The 25,203-nt window shown below is 47.8% G+C and overlaps 1 protein-coding gene across 1 annotated transcript in view; it reads right to left on the bottom strand.

Moving 5' to 3' along the window:
* The window catches only part of sli (slit guidance ligand), a 793,209-nt gene that overhangs the window by 317,567 nt on the left and 450,439 nt on the right, over window positions 1-25,203 (bottom strand). Inside the window, exon 13 of the mRNA XM_084583167.1 lies at window positions 15,741-15,812. Coding sequence (XP_084439293.1) covers window positions 15,741-15,812 — 72 coding nt within the window. The remainder of the gene's footprint in view (window positions 1-15,740; window positions 15,813-25,203) is intronic.

Genomic DNA, 25,203 nt, shown 5'->3' with positions numbered 1-25,203 from the left:
GGTAGCGGACGGCGGTCCCCTAGCCCTGGCCGGGGAAACTAACAGCCGCAACCTCGCGAGGGAAGGTTGCAGCCAATCGAAAAGTGTTAAACCCCTCATCACCACCGCAATTTTCGACAACCCGTGCTTCTGACGCCGCCGTTAACATTGACATTGCCGCAATACCGCCAAAAATGCCGCCTACGTTACCGCCGAAAATGCCGCACCAGATGATCAGCCATGACGACAAAGCTGACAGCGCCGACCTTGCCACACTTCCGCCGCAAATGCCGAAAGAAACGAGCAACCCAGATAACTTTGTTAGCGCTGACCTGGCCGTTTCCATTGATGGGCTGGAGGTACATGCTCTGGTGGATACCGGGGCGGATTTTTCAATTATTAGCCAGAAACTGGCCGACACACTGCGCAAAGTCAAAACTGAATGGACTGGGCCAGTAATAAAAAGTGCTGGGGGTCAGCTACTGGCACCGACAGGGAAATGCACTGCCCGGATAGGAATAGGAAACGCGGTATTTGTTGGCAGCTTTGTTATTGTCCCTGACGGCTGCAAAGACCTCATCTTGGGCATGGACTTTCTGCGTCTTCATGGGGCTGTAATAAGCATTAGTGACAGCGTCGTTGCCTTCACCAATAACCAGGAAGACCTTGGTTATGCGCAAGTACCACTATTGTCCTTACGCATCGCCAATGAGACGGTGACATTACCTCCGCGATCATGCTCTCTTGTTGAAGTGAAATGCGACGTGGCGCATACAGGCGATGGCGTCGCCGAACGGGCAGTTACCCTGGTACTCAGCCGAGGTGTTTCTATAGCTCGAGAGCTGGTCAAATTGTCCAATGGGCATACCGAAGTGCTGCTGACAAACTTCAGCGACGAGCGTCAGCAAATTCAGAAAGGCACAACTGTGGAATTTTTCGACAGCCTCCCAAATGCGCAGCACTGCTGCTTGCTGCAACAGAAAAGATCAGTGTGCAAGACACCCGTAACCATCGTTGATGTGAGCCCAAATTTGTCTTCTACGGAAAGGGACCGCCTTTTGGATCTCATAGATCAATTTCGAGACTGTTTTGCTTCAGAATCGCGGATCGGCCAAACGCCTTTGACAAAACATCGGATTATCACGGATGACTCAATTTGCACGATTCGACAAAATCCTTACCGGGTGACTCCGAAAGCCATTCAGCGCCAGTTGGCCGAAATGCTTAGAGACGACGTTATCCAGCCGTCACAGAGTCCCTGGGCTTCCCCCATGGTACTTGTCAAAAAGAAGGACGGCAGCTTACGATTTTGCATAGACTATCGCAAGCTCAACCAAGTGACCAAAAAAGACGTGTACCCTCTCCCTCGCATCGACGATTCCCTTGATCGCCTACGAAACGCACGTTACTTCTCATCGATGGACTTGAAAAGTGGATATTGGCAAATTAAAGTGGATGAGAGGGATCTGGAGAAGACAGCATTCGTCACTCCCGACGGATTGTATGACTTTAAGGTCCTTCCGTTCGGTTTAAGCTCGGCGTCAGCAACATTTCAGAGGCTGATGGACACTGTGCTTTCGGGACTTCAGTAGCAAACATGCCTAGTGTATCTTGACGACGTGATCGTGTTTTCGGCCACATTTGAAGAGCATCTACTCCGTTTACTAGCTGTGTTTCAGGCGATAAGATCTGCTGGCCTCACACAAAATCCCGAGAAGTGCCACTTCGGTTACGAGGAGCTTCAGTTCTTAGGTCACGTCGTTAGCCAAGAAGGTGTCCGGCCTGATCCTGAAAAGCTCTCCGCAGTCGCCAAGTTCCCAACACCTACTGATAAAAAGACATTGCGGCGCTTCCTGGGTCTTTGCGCCTATTACCGTCGGTTTATTGCTGGCTTCTCACGAATTGCCTGGCCATTAACCTCACTGTCTTTCGCTGGGGTGAGGAAGAGCAACAAGCTTTCAATGAGCTGCAGAGGCGTATACAGACACCACCTGTCCTGGCGCACTTTGATGACGACGCCCCTACACTGCTTCATACAGATGCCAGCAACGTGGGATTAGGGGCTGTGTTGGTGCAGCGCCAGGATGGTGTGGAAAAAGTAATTGCTTACGCCAGCAGGACCCTATCTAAAGCAGAAGCGAACTACTCGGCAACCGAGAAAGAATGCCTTGCAGTGGTGTGGGCGGTTATGAAGTTCCGCCCTTATTTGTACGCTCGCTCTTTTCAAGTCGTCAGCGACCATCACTCTCTCTGTTGGCTGACGAACTTAAAGGACCCTTCAGGGAGACTCGCGCGTTGGAGTCTTCGATTACAAGAATTCGACATGGCAGTTATATACAAATCTGGAAAGAAGCACACGGATGCAGATTGCCTTTCGCGAGCGCCGGTCGAACCTTCCACTATGACTGATGAAGACAGTGCGTTTTTAGGTGTCAGATGAATCAACGCTTTCCCAACAGCAGCTAGAGGACCAGGAATTGTTCCCTCTTATTGATTTCTTGGAGAACCGAACTACTGTTGTTCCAAAGATTTTCGCCCGAGTAATCCCTTCATTCTTTATTCCCAACAACGTACTTTACAAGAACTTCCGTCCTGGGGGAAACAGTCATCTACTCGTCGTCCCATCGGCTCTCTGCACTGAAGTTCTGCAAGCGTGCCACGACGAGCTAACCGCCGGTCACCTAGGCTACACCCGCACGTTGGCTAGAGTACAGCACGGATAGTACTGGCCAAAACTGCCGGCGACAGTGAAACACTATGTACGTACGTGCATAGACTGCCAGCGCCGTATATCACCCCCTATAAAACCAGCCGGCCTACTCCACCCTCTTCAAGTGCCAACGACACCTTTTAAGCAAATTGGCATGGACCTCATGAGACCATTTCCGACGTCTACAGCCGGGAATAAATGGATAATTGTCGCCACCGATTATTTGACCCGCTACGCGGAGACCAAGGCTCTGCCAAGGGGTGCCGCTGCCGAAGCAGTTGGGTTCTTTGTTGAGAACATTGTCCTGAGGCAAGGCGCTCCGGCACTTATTATAACTGACCGAGGAACTGCATTTACGGCCGAACTTCTGGAGACCGTTCTTCGCCTCAGTGGTACCAGTCACCGTAAAACTACAGCCTATCACCCTCAAACCAATGGGTTGACGGAACGCCTCAATAAGACCCTCGCAGACATGCTTTGCATGTATGTCGACGTGAACCATAAGAATTGGGACTAAATACTTCCCTACGGCACGTTCGCCTACAATACGGCACGCCAAGACACCACTCGCATGACACCATTCAGCCTCCTTCACGGGCGACCAGTAACAACTATGCTGGATGCAATGTTGCTCCCGAATGCCGACACCGATGATCTCGATCAGGACGCCGAGGAATTCGCTCAGCGTGCAGAGGAAACTCGCCAACTAGCGCGTGTGCAGATCAAAAATCAGCAGGAGCATGATGCACGACGCTACAATCATAGACACCGACATGTAATGTACGAACCTGGCAACAAAGTGGGGGTCTGGACGCATATTCGCCGCCGTGGACTTTGTGAAAAACTTTTGCGACGATACTTCGGACCCTATGTTGTTCAGCGACGTTTAACCGACGTCACTTATGAGGTGGTGCCAGACGGGATGTCGACGTCAAAGCGACGCCAGCACCAAGCTGACGTCGTCCACGTCGTACGTATGAAGCCGTATCACTCGGGCTGACCTTTTGTTCTCATCGGGACGATGCTTCCTGAGGAGGGAGGCAAATGCCGCATAGAAGAGGACGCAAAAGATCACGACTGGGAACAAAAGCGCGAGCCTGGAAGAAGAAAGAGGAAGCTTGAGCGCAAGACTCGTTCCAGTCGATTATTAAAACGTTCTTATCTTAGACACTCCTTGGCGTTCTATCGAGACGTGACAATATGGTCCACAGTCTCTGGGATGCCACAAGTTGAACATTCCGGCGAGTCCACCTGTCCAATTAAATGCAAGTACTTGCGCGTGAAAGCCATGTTTAAACGAAGTCTATGTAGCAAGCATGCCTGATGACACGGAATATCACGCGGAACCTAAAATTTCAATGTTCGATCGAGCCTTTTTAGACGAATGTGTCGGGCTTCTGGCTGGGCCCAGTAAGCTGCTGTAGCATTCTTCATACAACTCGTAAGAAGGCATGTCGTATACGCTCTTGAAAAAGGCACAGCTGTTTGGAGGCCGTTGCTGAGTGCGCTTTTCGCTTCAACATCGGCCTGTTCCTTCCCACGGAGCCCGCAATTGGCAGGATCCATTGAAACATTATCCTGTGACCTTGGAGCTGGGCAGATTTGAAGAGCTCCATAATGTTTAGCGCCAGGGACTGGTATGCAGTGTGGCGTGAGAAGTTTTCCAAAATTTGCAATGCAGTCTTTGAGTCCGTGAATATACACCATTTTTGAGGTGATTCCCCACATATATAGCAAGTAGATTCCCGAATGGCTACAAGTTCAGCAGCGGTTGATGTTGAAGTATGTCCTAAAAGGAAATGTAGAGTCGTTTTCTGAGCTGGTATGACCACAGCTGCAGCGCATGCCTGTGCTGACACAGATCCATCGATGTATACGTGAATATAATTAGGATATTCTGACCAGATGTGCACCAGAGTAAGTTGTTTGGGTGCACTAAGTGGCACCATTGATTTCTTTAGTATTCCGGGAACACGAAGGTGCACCAAAAGTTTATCCATCGTCCATGGTGGTTGGGCGGGACGATATGGGAGGGCATATCCTGTCGGTACTTGCGACTGATGGCAGCGGAGTGCACTTGTAAAACTGCAGTCCGGCCGAACATCCAGAATCTTGCTGAGTGGGTGAAAACGGTGTCTAGTAAGTGCTCGTAAATATACACGAAGTGGTTCGTGTGACAAGTATATGGATATCGGGCGAGCATGTGCCTCTTCAATTGTGCCTTTGTTAGAGGTGCATCTGGGTAGTCCAAGGCATATTTTCAGTGCCTGCGCTTGCACGCTCTCTAAAGTGCTCAAGCAGGAAATGCTCATACTAGAGAGTACTAGGACACTGTACCGGATGTTGCCAACAAACAGTCTCGTAAAGCCGTATTAAGGAGCACTCAGTTGGTCCCCATTTGATGCTAGCTATGAAACGAAGTACATGGCAAAAATTAATGAGCCTTTTCTTCACCATAGTAATATGTTTTGACCAAGATAGTCGGTGGTCATTAATTACCGCCAAGAATCTGTGCCTGGATATGTACGGTATTACGACTCCATGAAGAGTAATCGGGTAGCGGCTGACACATTTTCCCGTAAATGCGATCACTGCACAGTTTTCTGCCGCTAAAAGTAAACCTTGACACCGTAGGTATATCGATGTCGATAACACAGCTCGTTGAAAACTCGCACGTAGTTGTGGGCGCGTCGAACCAGAAGCCCAGATGCAGATGTCGTTAGCATATGCACTGATGTGAATGTTAGTTGGCAGTTCACTCACCAGGCCAATTAGCGCAACGTTAAATAAAGTTGGGCTGAGGACTCCTCCCTGAGGAACTCCACGACCGACCTGATAGCGGGTAGTATCTCCTTCAGGCATAGTCATGTAAACAGACCGACCACTGAGATAGCTCACAATCCACAAGTACAGCCGGCCACCAACTCCCACGTCGTCAAGTCCATCAAGAATAGCATCATGGAGGACGTTAAGACAACAGCTACTAGTCGACGGTGACGCTTTTCGTGTTCTACTGTCGCCATAAGGTCGATGGCGCTGTCGATGGGAGAGCGTCCCCGGCGAAATTCAGTCATCATATTCGGATAAAGATAATTACTCTCTAGAAATCACTCGTCTTGATAGCACCATTCGCTCCATAACTTTTCCAACACAGCTTGTCAGGGCAACTGGCCGGTATGAGGTAAGTTCGAGAGGGGCTTTCCAGGCTGCAAAAGAGCAGCCATGCGGCTAATCTTCCAGTGTTCAGGAACAGTACTAGAAGCCCATATATCATTGAAATAATTAAGTAGTGCCGTTCTACCATCCTTGCCTAGGTTTGATAATGTAGAATAAGTAATCCCGTCAGGACCAGGTGCCGATGAATGCCGACAAGAAGCAAGAGCGGCGTCTAATTCAGCGATTGAAAAGGGCAAGGCGTATTGACCATTCGGCGAAGGTGGCGGAAAAACCTCTGAAATTGGTAACTGTGGCTGGTTTGTGCCCACAACCATTTTACAAAAATCTTCAGCTACGTCAATTTCATTGCGGCGTTGATAAAGGGCCAGGGCACGAAAAGGGTTCCTTTCTTGCGGAGGTGTGCACAAGCTTCTCGCAACATACCAGACACGCGACAGGGGCTTACGGGGATCCAGTGATGAGTAGAACTGCCTCCAACATTGTCGTCCTAACCTCTCCAGGTGGCGTAAAACTTGTCGTTTAGCTTTGCGAGAAAGTGCGAGATCTTGCGCGGATTTCGTTCTTCTGTACTTCCTTTCAGCCCGCCGACGGACCGTGCGAAGCCGCTCGAATTCCACGTCGATGATGGACACCGACGCCGGCACACAAACATATCGAGTGTTCTCACTAAGAGAGGAAGTAATGAGGCCCTCTATTTGAGATGGTGACTGGAGGCCGACGCTGGAAGTCTCCACCGATGCCCTAAAGGCGGGCCACACGAGGTGAAGAGGCAGGTGCGAACCACTTGATGCATACGTACGTTGGTATGTGATCACTCCCATGCGTTTCCACATAACTACACCAAGAAACAGAGCGATGGAGGCTTCTGGAAACAAACGCCACATCCAAGCAGCTGATGTAGGTTGTTCCGCGTAGAAACGTCGGTGAGCCGTCGTTTATATTTACGGGGTCTTGCGTATGCATGAAGTCTGCCAGGTCTCTTCCTCGATTGCTCATTATAGCACTACACCACTGAGGGTGGTGAGCATTAAAGTCACCCACAATAATATGAGGGGCTGCACAACACTGGACTGTTGAAAATAGATAGGACTTGTCCAAGCCACCCCTCGGCGGAATATAAGCGCCAATTACAGAACATACTCGTCCTTTCAGGGTTAATGTCCGACATGTAGTGATTCGTGTCGTGGGGTTGTAGAGCATGGCGGACGTGTGCAATGTCTTGGCGTACACACCAGCACTTTGCTTGTTTCGTCTGCTTCTCGAGACCATAGCAGAACATATCCAGACAGGCGGAAAACAGCCGGCATGTTGGGCTCACAGATCACAATCACAGGAAAGCGGTACTTCTGTACCCGCTGTCGGAAGTCACTCAGACGACCACGCAGGCCTCGGGCATTCCATTGCATCACTACACTGCGGCCCAAGTGCATCGCCACAGAGGTGGCGTTAGTTTGTTGCACCATTGTGAATTATTGCAATGCTGCCAAGAGCGGCTCAAATGCGTCCAAAAACTGAACAGCAAACTTTGCTGTTTGCTTGTTGATGCTAAGAGCAGCACCCGCATTGAACGAACAAGCTGTTTCAGCATTTCTTTCACCTGCTGACTGTCGGGGTTGTCGGAATTTTCCCCACGTGTGGCAACCAAACTGGGATGAGGCCTGGCGGTGGTGTTTGATGGTAGAGCAAGCCACTCAACATCAGAGGCGGCAGGTAATACAGCTTCTGTCTGATCCTTTGTCTGTGACATTGCCTGTGACATTACAGGCAGAGCATTCTTAGCAGGATTAGGCTCAATCTGTTGTTGCACCTGAGCTGACGTGAACTGTAAAATTGACTTATTCAGGCTAGGTTTGCCTTCCGATTCCTTGTGTTGGCGTCGGGAACGTTGCTTGCGGTGACGAATAGACGCAGCCGCTTCTTGATGAGTCGAATTATCTCGCACCATCTTCTTTAGTATAAGTATTTCGTTCCGAATTTTAGGACAGTCCTTAGCCGTCGCCTCATGAGCACCCGAGCAGTTAGCACACTTGACAGTCTCTGTTTGGCATGTGTCATGAGGGTGCGTACCGCCGCATCGACGGCAAGATACTTCGTTTCGACAAACGGCACTCACATGTCCGATCTTGTTGCATTTATAGCACTGAACAGGTCTTGGAACATACATCCGAACTGGATGTCTCACATAGCCCACTTTAACGTGGGATGGGAGGGATTCAGTTTCAAAGACTAATTTAACGCAATTCGAACGGCCGAAACGATGAACATCCACAATGCGTGCCGTAGATTTGATCAGCGCGCAGAGATCGCTTTCACTTATCTCGGGGTCAACGTCCGTGATTACACCTGCGGTAGTCTTGTTCCCATGTGCAAGAAAGGAACGGACCAGCATGTTGCCAAGCGCAGCAATTCCTTCCAGCTTGTCCACTGTAGCCTGGTATTTGACACCCACCGTAAGGACATTCTTCCAGGGATTACTTCTGACTTCGTCAACTTCACCAGGAACCAGCTGGTCAAAAAACTGGGTCAGGTGGTGTCTGTTTATAACATCCAGATTTGCCGTTGCCGTTGTTGGTACGAAGGCCACGGAAAAGATACCTTGCTTGCCAGCATTCTTCTTTTGTAACTCACTCGTTGTTGATGTTCGGCGCAGCTTCCTTTTCAGGCGGCGCGACTGTACAGGCGTGTAGCTGCAGTCAGAATCCATCTCAGTCACTGTAGAGTCATCCGCTGAGTCTGGAAGCTCCACGTCCGCGACGTTGAGTTGACCTGTCGAGTATGCAGCAGGCTGTCCGAGGGTGGCGGGTGGGCGCAGGGGTCGTGTGCCGCCATCCCGAAGGATGACGAGATCACAAATAGCTCACAGCGATAAAAAATCCAGAGAAGTGGAAGAGCGCTAGCTTTAGATGTTCGGAGACCTCCACTTCTTCTTCTCCATCGTATGTGAGGTATATGTAACTGTGGATTGCGGCCAATGCATTATTGTTTGGTGTGCTTTAGAAGCATGCTGTGTAGAAACAGCCCTAGCAATACTTTGGCTTTGGAGCCATCCGGTGATTTCAGCTGTCTAGGAAAACATTTTTATAGCAATAATTGATCTAAGCACATTTTCCTCCTTTTTATCCTTGACGATCGGTGTAGCTTTTTCTTCTTCTAAATAAATCCATCTGTATGGTGTGCACAAATGTTCAGAAGGAAGGTTATGGTCTCTGATGTAAATACTTTTCAACCCCGCCGGGTTGGCGCAGTGGTTACGGCGCTCGACTGCTGTTCCCAAGGATGCGGGATCGAATTACGGCCTCGGCGGCCTCTTTTCTATGGCGGTGAAAAGCAATGCCCCCGTGGGCTGTGCGATGTCAGTGCACGTTAAGAAACCCCAGGTGGTCGAAGTTTCCGGAGTCCTGTACTACGGCGTCTCCATAGCCTGAGTTGCTTCGGGACGTTAAACCTCAGAAACCAAATAACGTAAATATTTTTTATCATTTCACATGCACCTAATTAGTAGGTATTTGCACAGCAAAAAAAAACTTAATATTTATAGAAGTGCCAGAAACTGGCGATATTTTATATTGTTTTCAGATTTGCTGCACAGTGAGGAGGTGGGCTGCACTGCAAGGCAGACACTATATCTACGACAGGACGTAACGATTAATTAACCAGAATTAGTTAAATTATCTCAATCATTAAGGGGCAAATAATAATGCAGAATTGAAGGCTCTCGGCATGGATGTTATCGTAATTGGCAGTGTTGTTTGGACTATTGAACAACAACAATGTGCATTAGACATTTTCTTGAGGGAGCTTTCCCAGACTGCACATGTGTGCATAAAATATGATTGCTGCACTTGATATTACTGCCAAACCCAAATCCTTCTACATCAGTGCTAGTGGTGCGGTTTTTATTTATGCATTGTGTAAAAGCCAACTCAATGAATTTTCAAATGCATATGCCATATTTTGAACCACAGTGCCAGTTAATAAACTTTTCAAATGGGCTCACCTTTAATATTTATGGCCTTCAGTTTTTCTGCATAATATTGCCTGATAAAATAAAAATTAAATAATTAAAGAATAATTCATTGTTAATTAATCGCATAATCATTAAGCTTTATCAAGTACATGAGGTCCACCTTGCTTTATTATAAAACCCATGGGCGCAGAACAGACAGATGTATCTTTCATAACTTTTAAAATGAAAATCTGTAAAGGTTAAGAAAACCATCCCGGGGGAATTTATATAAGGCACTGTTTTAATAAGCATTCTTGCATTTTCCTGTCAGTATTTACAATTTGTTTAGTTAGGCATTTAAAGAGGTATCTGTGGCATTATACTATTCTGACAAAATGGAATTCTACCAATTTTCAGTGCTACTGCACGTGCGGCCTGAATTTCATGAAGCAGTGTTGCACAAATAAAAAATCAAGCCTTGTAATTTGTTCAATCAAAAGTCAGAGTTTGAAAGAAGGTTGCCTTATGCTTCTTGGATTTTCAGTGATAAAGGCTTGATTTCGTTTGTGGGGTTTAACGTCCCAAAGCGACTCAGGCTACGAGAGACGTCGTTGTGGAGGACTCCGGAAATTTAGACCACCTGGGATTCTTTAACGTGCTCTGACATCGCACAGCATACGGGCGCTAGGCTTTTCGCTGCCTCCGAAAAGCGGCCTCCGTGGCCGGTGAAAAAGGGTCTTGTAGCCAGCGCTTTTTGCACGGGCATAATACAGAGGTGTAGTACGGAATTAGTAAGGATGTATGTAAAAGTTGTCTTTCCTTGGCATGGGATGCGTAGTTATGTCTCTATTGCATCACTTCAGTAGTGCACAGATTTGGAAAGTGTTTTAGATGGATGACTTTGGCCTTCCTGCCATTTCACTTTGAGACCAAAGATTTTTCTTCTCTACTTTTGTAAGGCCAGATGCGTGCCTTTCTCAGGGAATGTAGCATGTGCAAAAGGCAATGAAATGACCCTAGAAATTCCCCCACAGGAAAGAGCTTTATGCCTTGCTATCATACGAAATGAATTCACAAGGAATAAAAGGCGAGAAAACAGAGATCTCGAATTTACGTTTCCTAGTATTGCTCCTTGAGACTCAATTAACAACATGCACACAGCTTTCACAGAGAAAAAATCACGCTGTGGACAGTAAGAAAATGGCATGAGAGACCAAAGACATTGTTGCGAAGGGCTGGGTCAAACTATAGGCTCTTTAGAAATCGCACCACTGGGATCGTAGATGTGAAAAGAGAAACAAAATGCATAGGTAGCAGAATAAAAATCAGCAGAGAAGGAGAAAGGGGAACGTGTTGGGACAAAAGATTACCAGCAGAAGCAAATGAATGTAGAAATAGAGAACTAAAGGTACGGAACAATGAACGACAGTGTTTGTTTAATCATTGGTGGTTCCCCTGCACAAGTCTGGGGACAAACATTCTCCTAATAACTACCGACCCATTTCACTTACTAGCATCCCATGTAAGATCATGGAACATGTCATCTGCTCTCATCTCGCCAATTTTCTTGAATCAAATTCTTTCTTCAGTCATTCCCAACACGGGTTTCGTAAAACATTCTCATGCGAGACTCAGCTTCTATGCTTTTCACAAGACCTTCATTTCATTCTTGACCGGGGTTCCATAGCAGACTGTATATTCCTCGATTTCTCCAAAGCTTTCGATAAAGTTTCTCACCAATTACTACTTTTCAAATTAAGTAACCTCAAACTCGACCCTAACATCGTTTCGTGGCTTCAGTCTTTTCTCACTAACCGTTCTCAATACGTGACAGCAAATAAATCGAACTCTCGTTCCTCTCCAGTGGGCTCAGGCGTTCCCCAGGGCTCCGTACTTGGGCCCCTACTTTTTCTAATTTATATTAATGATTTGCCTAACAGCATTGCTTCTTCTGTGTGTCTCTTTGCTGACGATTGTGTTATTTACCGTGAAATTAACAGTGACTCTGACATTTCTGTTCTTCAGTCTGATATTAACCAAGTTTCAGAGTGGTGTAAATTATGGCAAATGGAGCTTAACATTAACAAGTGCAAACATATGCGTATTTCTCGTCGTAACAATGAAGTAGCTAATTACAACCTCAATAATACTCCTCTTGAAACTGTGTCTTCGTATAAATACCTTGGTGTGCACATAACTTCCAATCTTTCTTGGAATCTGCATGTGGAATCTATTACTAACAATGCTAACCGCATGTTGGGGTACCTGCGCCGAAACTTTAACCTTTCTTCTAGTTCAATAAAATTGCTTCTTTATAAAACCCTTGTTCGTCCTAAATTGGAATATGCAGCCTCTGTCTGGGACCCTGGCCTTGCATCTCTAGAATCTGAAATCGAATCTGTTCAAAACCGCGCGTCACGTTTTATACTTTCCAACTATCACCGTAACTCCAGTGTTACCGTTATGAAAACAACATTATCATTACCACCGCTTTCACTACGCAGAAAAATTTCTCGCTTATTCCTATTTCACAAAATCTATTACCACAATCCTGTCCTTAAGAGCCGGCTACTAACTACCCCCACATATGTTTCAGGTCGCATTGATCATCTTCACAAAGTAGGTGTTCCGTCATGTCGTACTAAACACGCCTCTTATTCTTTTGTTCCAAACACTTCTGTCAGTTGGAACCACCTTCCTAGGCACATTGCTGATATTACGGACCCAAATTCTTTTAAGACTGCCGTATGTAATCTATATTTATAGATGGTAGTCAATTGTTTTTGTTCGTTTTCGGTGACATTGTTGACTGTCGGAAATGTTTTTTTTGCCTCAACTGCTTTTCCGCTTTTTTTTTTTTTTTTTTGCGCCAATCCTCTTTTTTTTTATCACTTTTCGCCGTGTTATTGTTTCTCCTATGTTGTTTTATGCTGCACTGTACCCTGTACCAATGTATCTTTCCCACTCCCCTCTTTAATGCCTTCGGGCCCTGAGGGTATATGAATAAATAAATAAATAAATAAATAAATAAATACCATATCTCAGCATCATTATCTGTATTTGTTAGTTCCCATCCCATCAACATGTTCTTGTTTCTTGACGTGACCCTCTCAGTAGTCTTGCATCTGTGGTCCTTATGGTTTAGCCCTGCTCCTGACTAGAATATGTCTAATGTTTTATCATTGATTACAGTGCGAAGTTTTTCTATGATGGCAGTGCACCTCTTATCGTCTATGCATATGTGAGCGAGATAAATAGCTGTGATTTGGGGTATTTTCGTTCCTTAATTTATTGTTTGTGATTTCACATTTGATGGGAGGTTATATTTATACCTTCTCCGGGCTAAACCTTAACCTTAGCCCTCCTAGAAAAATGTAACCTTATACTAGGTGGCTTAGGGTTACACTTCTTATGACAGTGTGAGTTAAGTCTATCAGAAGCATAATGTTACACTGCATGCAAGGGTGTAAATATTTAGTCTCCCAGGGACAGCATAACGTTAATCCAAAACGCTTTACCTTGTAAGAATTTTATATCGAGACTTTCTGTTCGATTGATTAATTAAATGTTTCCTTCTTGTGCAGGCCACCGGGTGTTTCTGCCTAAATATATAGAGAAGACTGTCAAGTCCATTGGTGTAACTTTGGCGCAATATGATGTGACATAAATACTACAGTATGTTTCCTTAGCTGATTGTTGTGATGAATCTTTGTGTTCATTCTGCAGCACAGCCTACTGCTCGAACACAAAATGACACAGCTCATCTTAACTGAAAGATTGCTCAATGTGAAATTAGATGGCACAGGAAAAGTCCCGGCATTTCAGCTTGCATCTTATTGGTCAGCTAGTTCCACGTTCAGTGGACATGTTTATACTACAAAGGGGTGAATAGTGCTTTTTCATGGAAAGCATATGTATCGCACCAGATGATGCACAGATACCTTATGCAGTAAGACATTACATTTTACCGATATAAGGGTAACATTATCCAACTTCTGATGATATAAGCTAGCACCACAAAAGTGGAAACTTTTCTCTGGCTATCCCAACATAAGTTTAGCATTTGATATGGTAACTTCATTTGCATCACTACATACGGGATAACTTTATGTGCTTGAAGTGCAAACTTGCACCTTTGATGGGAGGTTATACTTATACAGTCTCCGGGCTAAACCTTAGCCCTCCTATAAAAATGTAACCTTATACTAGGCCGCTTACAGTTACACTTCTTATGACAGTGTGAGTTTAGTATATCAGAAGAATAATGTTACACTGCATGCAAGGGTGTAAATATTTAGTCTACTAGGAACAGCATAACGTTAGCCCAAAAAACGTGTCAGCTCAGCGACAAATCTTTTACCACCAAAAAGACTAAAATTCCACCTTTTCTAGAGTATAGAAGGCCTGCAAGTGCTCTTTGTACGTGTTAACGCCATTGAATTTCATGAACTGCCACAGAGATTTGTGGCGTTTGTTTCTGCTCAATGCTGCCTTCGTTTATGACGAGATATGCTACCACATCTACGCAGAAAGTTCAGGCATGGTGCACAAGGAGGACACACACGGCGAACAGGACAAACGCTTGCCTACCCGCCGTGTGTGTCCTCCTTGTGCACCATGCCTGAATTCGTTCACCAACTGGCCCAGTTAAGAGCATTGGCAGAAAGTTAGCCACAACTACTGCCACTCCATTCGAAATTGTCGTGGCTTCAGCAAATTATCTCGGGTGCTTCGTAAGCTTCAAGTTATGCGCGGCCAGTGCAGCGGGACATTCCATCATCACAGCCACCGAGCAGGCAACTCAATCATTCCACTGCCACGTTAACCGCCTCGCCTACGCCTCTGCTACGCAACATTCAATGGTGAAGGCTAACTAGCATATCTTAGAATACACCACAAGGCAAAATAACCGTCAAAACTTGGGTATATATTAGTTGGAAAATGTTCTTCCTGGGAATCCAAACTGTGAAACACAATTCCAGGGCCTCGGCTACTTTTCGGGCACACGGATCTGCGCCCCTGTGACGAAATAGCGAAAATTCCTAAATGTACTGAATGAATGGCGTTCAGGTCCCATGCAGTATTTCCAATTTACATGATTTCGGCCGTGGTGGCGCAGTGGGCACTCGACTGTTGTCGAATCATGGCCACGGTGGCAGCTTTTCAATGGAGGCTGTGCACATGAATGAACCCCAGGTGGTTGAAACGGAGCCCTGCTCTATGGTGTCTCATAGCCTCAGTTCACTTCAGACGGTTAAACCCATAAGCTAGACCATTTAAGAATTAAATTCCCGCGAGAATTTCGCATACACTATGAGTAAGGCGTTCGTCCTCTTTAAAAGCCGTTGCAGATATCTCATTTTACGAAGGAAAAGACGTCGTCTATTGCCACAAAACATGTCAAGGGACTAAGCGAATATGTTTCATATTGCCCCAGAATTCCAGAATTTCGAGCGCCCACCCCTATAAGCTGCTTTTCTATTCTGCAATCGGGCAAATAAAACCCAACACGAGTGGCAAATTCCTTTGAATTCCTTCGTAGAGAGGGTTCAGTGCCTCGCTAAGTTCCTGTGTAGTTTCCATCGAATGCAACTATAGAAGCCAGGTGATAAATATTTAATGCATCACGATGTAGGTTCAAGTTTTGTGACTGGAAATTGCAGGACAGCTGCTTTTCGTTTGTAGCGCGATGGTTAAATTTCCATTATTTGACAGAGAGAGCGCCTTATTTCTCTTTTTAATTTTGTTGCCTTCATCTTTTTAAAGGCATTTTAAGCCAGTTCGTGCTTCCATAAAGAAAGAGGGGCATCGACGCAGCATGCGTTTTAATTTATGCTACTCGTTCCGACGCCAACAATGAATCATTAACGGCGCCAAGGCACCGGTGTTGCATAAGACACGAAGCAAGGACAGAAAACAGATACGTACAGAAGATTTAGGTTCCGGAGATCCCTGAATGTGTCTTTCCTTATGCATGATATCCGGTTGGCGTTGAGTAGCCTGGAAAGAAGCGGGCAGGCATCAGAGATCGCTGTCGTCGATTCGGGCAGATTAAATTTTCAACAGAGGCGCGAGCTTCCCTCGGCGCCAGCCAGTGCATCCCAGTTTCATGGCAGTTTCCTTTTACTAGACTCGCTTCCTGTACGAAGCGTCGCTGTTATGTGACGCTCAAGAGATTGGCCTAGGTGTCCAGCATAGAGCGTTCAGCGGCATCACTAAATGGTGCAAATCTTTCGTAGCGGCATTTACCCACAACTTTGTGGCCGTGGCTGACGTTCCGCAAACGTCAATGACAGCTGCGTGCCACTCCTGGCATTTGCAGTCGCTCTGTACCCAAATGGGCGCCATAGAAACGACGGAATTTTCAGCTATTTGAGGAGAAGAGTGAAAACTGGCATTTCAGCAACATAACTACCCGCCTCACGATTCAGGGTTAGTTACTACGGCATCCTTATGGCCTGCGTTTGACATTAAACGGATATCATATTATAAATAATTCGTCAACTGATACGCATAAGTGGCCAAATGATCCATGTATGCACACCGGATCACGACAATATTGATCCCGAGGTTTTCATGTCTAATCATGACTTTGTTGCTCGCCGGACTACTAAACTGAGGTCGATCTCGGCCAGTAAAGGTGAGCCAATAGCCTCACATTTGGTAGCGCGGCGAACATGTGACCAGGTACGCTACTACTTTGTGTTTTTCATCGGAGACAAAGCACGGCAGGTCTTGTCAAGCGTCACGCGGCGGAAGACAACTGCCCGTAATGCCCTGCTTCTACTTGAGAACTACATTTTGACAGGCACGATCAGACGACAACAGAGATTATCATGGAAAGCATCAAACGGTGCGGATGCTGCCTCACTCCTCGACAAGGAATCTGTGTCCCTGCAGGCAGCGACAAGACATGATGCTGAGGCTGCCAGGTTCGGGCAGTGTTTTAGCCGTCACATATTCACTGCATGATCGTCTCATGGCGGAGCAGTTCGTTCTGTTCGTACGTGCTTTATAGCTCACATTTGTTCCCCGGTTTACCCTGATTATGCCAGTCAACGGTCCTTTCCCGATTGGAAAGGCCGGGTACCTTACTCGCTCAGTGCGTATCTTCGGTTTCTGAATATAACACAGTTGTAAGCCAGCGCTGCTTGTGCTCCTGCCATAAGAGCAGATATTTAAGTCTGAGTTATGGCAGCGGTCTCTCAACATCCACTTTAAAGTCGGCTTTGCCTCGAGGCCGCCGCGGTAATTACTCTATCACGAGATGGCCCCAGTGTCAGTATAGTTACATTAACTACCGTAAGATGACACCAGTGTTGCGACCGCATGAGCGCTACCGGCGGCTTTGTGACTGAGCACGGGGTTGGGGGAAGACGCGTCTGAGGCATGGGAGACGCATCGCGCGCGGACGCATTCCCGCGGATTCCGTACTCGCTGGAGCCTCACGGGACTTCTCACGCCTGCTCGTACCATCCGACCTCGGAGAGTTTTTTTTTTTATTTAGAAGTACTGCAGAGTCGCTTGACTCCAGGCAGGGGTGGACACAAAGAAAAACTACATCACAAGAATACATAACAAAGACAATCACACACAAATACAGAAAGTCAAAGCATGAAACATATAAAAAAAAACAATGCAGGAATATAACTTCACCGAAGCATTTTCAAATTTGCGACTAACTGTTCGGCACTGGGACTGTCCACAATATTCCTAGGTAATTTATTCCAAGCGTGTATGGTTCTAGGAAGAGATGAAGGTATTGTTCAGGGGGTATATTCTTCAATCATTTTCCCGTTAATAAAACGCGGGCTTGTGCGCAGACTGTGAGGGGTAATAAAATTGTGATTGTTGATTTGGATTATGTTGGTATATAATAAATACAAGTATTTTAACCTGCATTCAGAACGCCTCGCCCGAAGTTTATCGAGACAAAGATAATCAAGCATTTCTGTCACGCGATCAGTGCGTTTATATTTGTTGCAAATGAATCTGGCCGCTGTTCTTTGAACTCGTTCTACTTTGTGAATATTTTTCGCCGTATAAGAGTCCTATAGACACGAAGCATACTCCAGACGTGGCCGGACTAACGCTTTATATGCTGCTAGCTTCACGTTCATAGGTGCTTTTGAAAGCTTGCGTCGAATAAACCACAGAGATTTAAAGGCTTTGGTGCAAACTGTATTAATATGAAGATCCCAACTAAGATTGTGTGTAATAGTAACTTCGAGGTATTTAACAGCAGGCGATTCCTTAAGTGCAATGCCATCCAAAGAATAAGAATGTTTTAAAACGGTTTTGTTCCTAGGTATACGGAGGACTAAGCACTTGTCAGCATTTAAAAGCATGTTCCAATTTGTGCACCAGCCTGAAACATGAGCGAGGGCTTTGTTAAGTTTAATTTGGTCAGCTACACATTTAACTGAGCTTTAAACATCGTAGTCATCTGCGAAAAGCTTTATCTTAACATCACTGTGTATGACTTTCAAGATATCATTAACATAAAAAAGGAATAAAATTGGTGCCAGAACCGGTTCTTGCGGTAGCCCTTATGTTACCTGCAGTGTTTCCGAGCAGTACTTGTCAACTTGGACGTATTGGTACCTGTTTTCTAGATAAGCCCTAATGAATTCGATAAGTCTGCTATTTATTCCGATCTCGTAAAGTTTCTGTATTAGTTATTATGAGGCACTTTATCAAAAGCTTTCGCATAGTCCAAAAATATAGAGTTAATCTGTTCCTTGTTATTAATTGCGAGTGCAAAATAATGGCATGCACTAAGGACACAGTCGACAAGCCACGCCGAAACCCGTGCTGTGCGTCTGATAACAGTTTGTTCAAAAAATACGGTCGAATGCGGACAGAATATATAGAGGTGAAGAAAAACAGCGCGAAAACGAAGACGAGACCACACAACACAGGCGCTGTGGTCTCGTCTTCGTTTTCGCGCTGTTTTTCTTCACCTCTATTATGCACCAACTAGCCCGCCAAAATGCTCTCTTGGATTACAGAATATATGTTCTGTAGTGTGGTAATTTTCTTCTTCATAGCCACTGCCATGCATCGCGTGCTGGCGCGCTCGAGAACGAAGAAGTTGGTCGCTGCCTTGCTGATTCACCACGCCTGACGCTCCACTGCGAGTTCCTCCTGAGCGGCTATATCCATCTGAATAAACACACCCCTACAATTGGTGCAGGTGCTGCTGGGTACGTTCCCATCCACCCTGGAACTTAGAAGCCGCACATTGACCTCTGCTTCCACCATGCCGGACGAGACCACCTCGACATCGGCGCCCATACCAACCACGGTACTGTGTTCTGCCGTTCTACGGCAGCGTGATCCATGCCTCTTCAGTGGCACGGCCGACCATCGACGACTGGTTGTCGGCGTATGAACGTGTCAGCAGTTATAACAGATGGGACGACACTATCAAGCTAAGTAACATGATCTTTTACCTGACCGACGTGGCGAACCTCTGGTTTCGCAACCATGAGGCAGACCTGCCATCTTGGTCTGCGTTTAAGAAGAATTTTGCGGAAGTGTTTGGCCGTCCTGCAGTTCGCAAGCTCCGAGCAGAACAACGCTTGCGTGAGCGCACTCAGCATGCCGAAGAGTCATTCACAAGTTATATAGAGGACATCGTCGACCTGTGCAAACGTGTCGACCCACTAATGTCCGAAGCGGCTAAGATCGGACACATCTTGAAAGGTATCTCCGAGGACGCGTGTCAGACGCTCTGGGTGAAAAATCCTGCCTCCGTCAGTGACGTGATTAAACTTTGCCAGAGCTACGACGAGCTTCGAAAGCAGCGCGCTTCTACCCGGCGGTCCGGTGTTAGAGACGACACCATCTCTACACTAGCACTGGGTGGGTCTACTTCATCAGAGGACAGCCCTTTGATTCAACAGATCAAAGCCTTCGTTCGCGAAGAGGTCGCCCGCTAGCTATGCCTGGTCCCTCAATTACAAGACACTGGTCGCCTTGTTCCTGACATGGCTCTATCCTTGGCCCCTACCATACGGCGTGTCGTGCAAGACCATATCGCTGATGTCCTTCCGCCTAGCCCCGTGCTCCCGGCCAGCCCCGTGCTGCCGCCCAGCCCTGCGCAGGCGCAAGTTATGGCACCATTGACGTACGCCTAAGTTACAGCCAGGCCGCTAATGCCAACCGCACCTGTTTCCTACCAGGCCGCCCCTTCCAACCATCCTTCGCCTTTGCCTGGGTCGGCGTTCCATGTCCCTATTCCAAGGGTACGCCAACTCCCTACGAACCCTTGGCGCACCGCAGACAACCGGCCAATCTGCTACTCTTGTGGGCTGCCGGGCCATGTAGCCCGTCTTTGCCGCCAACGCCTTCCACCTTCTCGCCCTGACCCCTGGAACTACTCGTACGACGCCGATCAGCCCTAGCCGAGAACTCAACCCCGTTCCGACTTCGTTTCTCGGGACAATCAAACGTATACCTCTCGCCGATCATCTTCCCCTCGTCGCCGTTCACCATCACCGCTTCCCCGACGTTCTGCCGGCGCTGTTGAGGGAAACTAACAGTCGCAGTTCCCGGGGCAAGAACTGCGCTTGGTTCGAACTCTTCAAGTCCTTAGTCTTCTCCCGCTAACGTAATACAAGCGTTCGTCGACGGTGTCGCAATACTCACTCTTGTTGACACGGGCGCTGCCGTATCCGTCATCAGTGAATCTCTTTGCCGTCGTCTTCGCAAGGTGACCACCGCACTACCCGACTTTTCGCTTCGCACCGCTTCATCCCAGCGCATTCATCCCTCAGCAGCGTGCACGGCCCGTGTTCTCATCGAAGACGTCTTATACACCATCGAGTTTATTGTACTGGCTCACTGCTCACATGACGTCATCCTGGGCTACGATTTCCTTTCCACTCATCGTGCCGTTTTTGACTGCGCCCGCGCGGAAGTTGCCTTTTTTCCTGTGTGTGATACTGTCTTGTGTGACGTCCCTACCCGGTCTGTAAAACTCCTTGTCGCCAATGACACAGACATTCCTCCATTTTCTGCTGCCCTCGTTCCTCCCTCCTGTGAAAGTGTTACTACTTCGACTGTCTTCTTCACGCCGTCCGATGCCGCTTCACGCCATCCGTGCCTCCTGCTTCCATTTGCTGTTCTCAAGTTCGAAGAAGGTCTTAGTGCAATGTATGTATCGAACCCATTTTCGTGCCCATGCGTCCTGCTACGCGGCGAGTGTCTCGGTCGTATTGGAGAACTTGATCCTGCGCGTGTAAATACTCTTCCTGCCACGCCTACTTCATTAGACATTAATGTTCTCAGCTCTTGCGATATAGCGACCGCTTCGACACTACCCGATGTTCTTCAACAAGCTATTGACGCAGATCTTCCACCCGCGCAACGCGATCAACTCTCTGCCCTTCTACAGAGCTTCACTTCTGCCTTCGACCTTCCTCACACTGCTCTGGGTCGCACGTCTGTCGTTACGCACACAATCGACGCTGGTACAAACGCACCTTTACGACAGCTTCCTTACCGCGTGTCGGCCTCTGAGCGCCAAGTCATTGCTGATAACGTAGACGATATGCTTCACCGGGCGTCATACAGCCATCAAACAGTCCATGGGCTTCTCCGGTTGTTGTGGTCACCAAGAAAGATGGTTCCATCCGGTTTTGCGTCGATTACCGTAGGCTTAACAAAATCACGCGCAAAGACGTCTATTCTCTGCCACGAATCGACGACGCCTTGGACTGTTTACAGGAAGCTGAGTATTTCTCCTCTTTGGATTTGCGCTCTGGCTACTGGCAGGTGCCGATGGCTGACGATGACCGCTCGAAAACTGCCTTTATAACACCTGATGGCTTATACGAGTACAACGTTATGCCCTTTGGCCTTTGCAATGCCCCGGCTACTTTCGAGCGCCTGATGGACACTGTTCTTCGTGGACTCAAGTGGCAGACCTGTCTTTGTTATCTGGACGACATCGTAGTTTTTTCTACCGACTTTTCTTCTCACCTTCTCCGCCTAAAGGATGTCCTCACGTGACTCGCCGACGCTGGGCTTCAGTTGAATTTGAAGAAGTGCCACTTTGCCGCTCGAAAACTCACAATTTTAGGCCACGTAGTTTCTAAGGACGGCATTCTTCCCGACCCCACCAAACTTCGCGCAGTTGCAGAGTTTCCGAAGCCAACCTCCCTGAAGCAGCTCCGGAGTTTTATCGGAATCTGCTCCTACTTTCGACGTTTCATCTTGAACTTCGCCTCTATCATCGCTCCTCTGACCCAGCTCCTTGCCGGCAGCTCCGACCTTTCAGCCTGTACTCCGGCCTGCGATAAAGCCTTCGACAGTTTACGCCGCCTTTTGGTTTCGCCTCCCATTCTACGCCACTTTCATCCGACTGCGCCTACGGAGATTCACACTGCCGCCAGCGGTATTGGGCTTGGTGCCGTCCTTACCCAAAGTAAGCCTTGGCTACAGCGAGTATGTTGTGGCATACGCCAGCCGAACATTGACGAAAGCAGAGTCCAATTATTCAGTCACAGAAAGGGAATCTTTGGCCATTATTTGGGCCATCGGAAAATTTCGTCCCTATGTGTATGGCCGACCGTTTTATGTTGTGACCGATCATCACGCTTTGTGCTGGCTGGCCTCTCTGAAAGACCCATCCGGTCGCCTAGCTTGCTGGGCTCTCCGTCTCCAGGAGTATGACATCCATGTCATTTATCGATCAGGTCTGAAGCATACGGACGCGGATGCTCTTTCCCGCTTGCCATTGCCTAGTGATACCTCGTCTGAGCACGTCTGTGCTTACGATTTGTCGACTCTTTCCACTGTGGACATGGTTACCGAGCAGCGAAATGACCCGTGGATCAGTGCACTTTTGCATTTTCTTTCAAGTCCTACTCCCGGTCATTCATCCAAAGCGCTCGTCCGGCAAGCCCACCACTTCTCCATTCGTGACGGTCTTCTCTATCGCCGCAATTATTTGCTTGATGGACAGAAGTGGCTTCTAGTCATCCCACGTCATCTCCGCGCCGACATTTGTGCTGCGTACCATGGTGACCCACAGTGTGCCCACGGTGGCGTATTGAAAACCTACACGCGCCTACGTCTGCGATTTTATTGGCGTGGAATGTACCGCTTCGTACGACATTTTGTGCGCGGTTGCGAATCTTTCCAACGCCGAAAAACTCCACAGAAGTCCCCTGTTTCGTTGCAGCCGTTACCCTGCCCTGCTCGTCCGTTTGACCGCGTTGGCATAGATCTCTATGGCCCTCTTCCTACTACTTCCACTGGAAACCGGTGGATTATCGTGGCAGTAGACCATCTTACTCGCTACACTGAAACATCACCGTTACCCTCTGCCTCCGCAAGAGACGTTGCTTTGTTCCTTCTCAACAACTTGATTCTTCGCCACGGGACTCCGAAGGAAGTGCTCAGTGACCGCGGACGCGTTTTCTTGTCCGAAGCTCTTGAGGCCCTAATGAAAGAATGCCGCATCATTCACCGCACCGCAACTTCTTACCACCCTCAGACGAATGGCCTGACCGAGCGCTTCAACCGTACTCTGAGTGACATGCTGGCCATGTACGTCAACGACGCTCATTCCAACTGGGACCAAGTTCTTCCCTTCGTAACCTACGCGTACAATACTGCGATACAGACCACCATTGGATTCTCTGCCTTCTTTCCTCATTACGGACGCGAGCCAACCTGTACAATGGACGCGCTCTTTCCCTACCGCCCTGATGTCTGAATCGACGCCGCCCAGTACGCATAAGAATGCCGTCAGCTCGCCCGTTCGCTTACAACGGAAAACCAGTGGCGAAAAAACACCACTGCGACACCGGCGAGCCTTCTACATATGCACCTAACTGCCTGGTATGGCTCTCGGTCCCTGCCACAACCACCGGCCATTCAAAAAAGCTTCTTGCTCGATATCATGGTCCATACCGAGTCCTCCAACAAACATCTCCTGTCAACTACGTAGTTGAGCCTGTTACGCCCTCTGCGGACTTGCGTCGCCGTGGACGCGAAACAGTTCATGTCAACCGAATTAAGCCATACTACGATCCGTCTGTTCTGTCGGCTCCATAAAGGCCCAACTCCAACGACATATCCTGGGCGTCGGCGCTCAGCGTCGGCGCTGTCAGCGCCGTGCCACAGTGGGCGTCACAAGCGGTGGGCATCTCCATGGGACTCGGCGCTGGCACAGTTGCCGCTCACTGCTGACGCTTGTATTCGCGCTGGTGCGTCGTTACAGTTTTAATATTCACTCAATAATTTCTGCTTTTTAAAGCGTTAAGAGATGTAATTTAGACATGGAGCTTAATTACACTTTACACTTTCTACTTCTGCACAAATAAACGTATACATCTCCCACATTTTTCTCGGCTTTTCAATACAGTCCGCAATGCTATCGACGCAACATCAATTTGTCCCGTTTTCCGCGACCGTAGCTGAGACGAATCTTTTGAGTTTTGTTCCTCCACGGCTGAGATCAACCGATGGGCGGCGAAGGGTTTTGCCATCACGGCCACGTGCGACGACGCAAAGCGATGACAAAAAAAAAAGTAAAAAGAAAAAGCACGCGAAGACTCGGCGCGAGCGAAAATTCAAAATTCAGAGGTCGCGGCCACCCTGTCCTCTCATTGGTGTACGGCGCCTAGACGTGCGCCAATGAGAGACCTACGCGGGTGAGCAGCGCGGCGCCTGCGTGAACGCTGACGCCGAAATCTAGCACGGACAGATCTCGGCGCTCCGCTCAAGTTTGCTGGCGTCTCGTACCGTGCGCATGCTCAAACCGGTTTCTGCATACGCCAACAGCGCCGACGCTGAGCGCCGACGCCAAGGATATGTCGTTGCAGTTGGGCCTTAAGTCGCCAGGATGGCTCCTTCTCTACCCGGGGGGAAAATGTAGTGTGGTAATTTTCGTCTTCATAGCCACTGTCATGCATCGCGTGCTGGCGCGCTCGAGGACGAAGAAGTTGGTCGCTGCCTTGCTGATTCGCCACGCCTGACGCTCCACTGCGAATTCCTCACGAGCGGCTATATCCATCTGAATAAACACACCCCTACAGTTCCAATATTTTGGAACTTGTTGAGGTCAAGGAGATTGGGCGGTAATTGGATACACACAGGCGATCAGTTGACTTGAATATGGATATAACACGGGCACCTCTCCAGTCTGCCGGAAGAGAACACTGCGCTAGTGACGCGTTACAAATGAGGAACAAGTAGTGCAAAATCCATTCCGAGTAACGGCGCAAGGAGGAGGAAGATGAGGATGAAAGGCAGGGAGGTTAACCAGTAAAAGCAACTGGTTTGCTACCCTGCACTGGGGGAAGGGGATGAGTGGATATAAAAGTTGCGAGAGGGATAGTTGAAGTTAATACAGTCAAATAACAGACACGCCACA

This window comes from Amblyomma maculatum, chromosome 1 (genome assembly GCF_055883805.1).
Source record: "Amblyomma maculatum isolate TAMU_Amacu chromosome 1, ASM5588380v1, whole genome shotgun sequence".
Taxonomy (NCBI): domain Eukaryota; kingdom Metazoa; phylum Arthropoda; class Arachnida; order Ixodida; family Ixodidae; genus Amblyomma; species Amblyomma maculatum.
The sequence above is the reverse complement of the archived record's forward strand: the minus strand, read 5'-3'. Positions and strand labels throughout refer to the sequence as shown.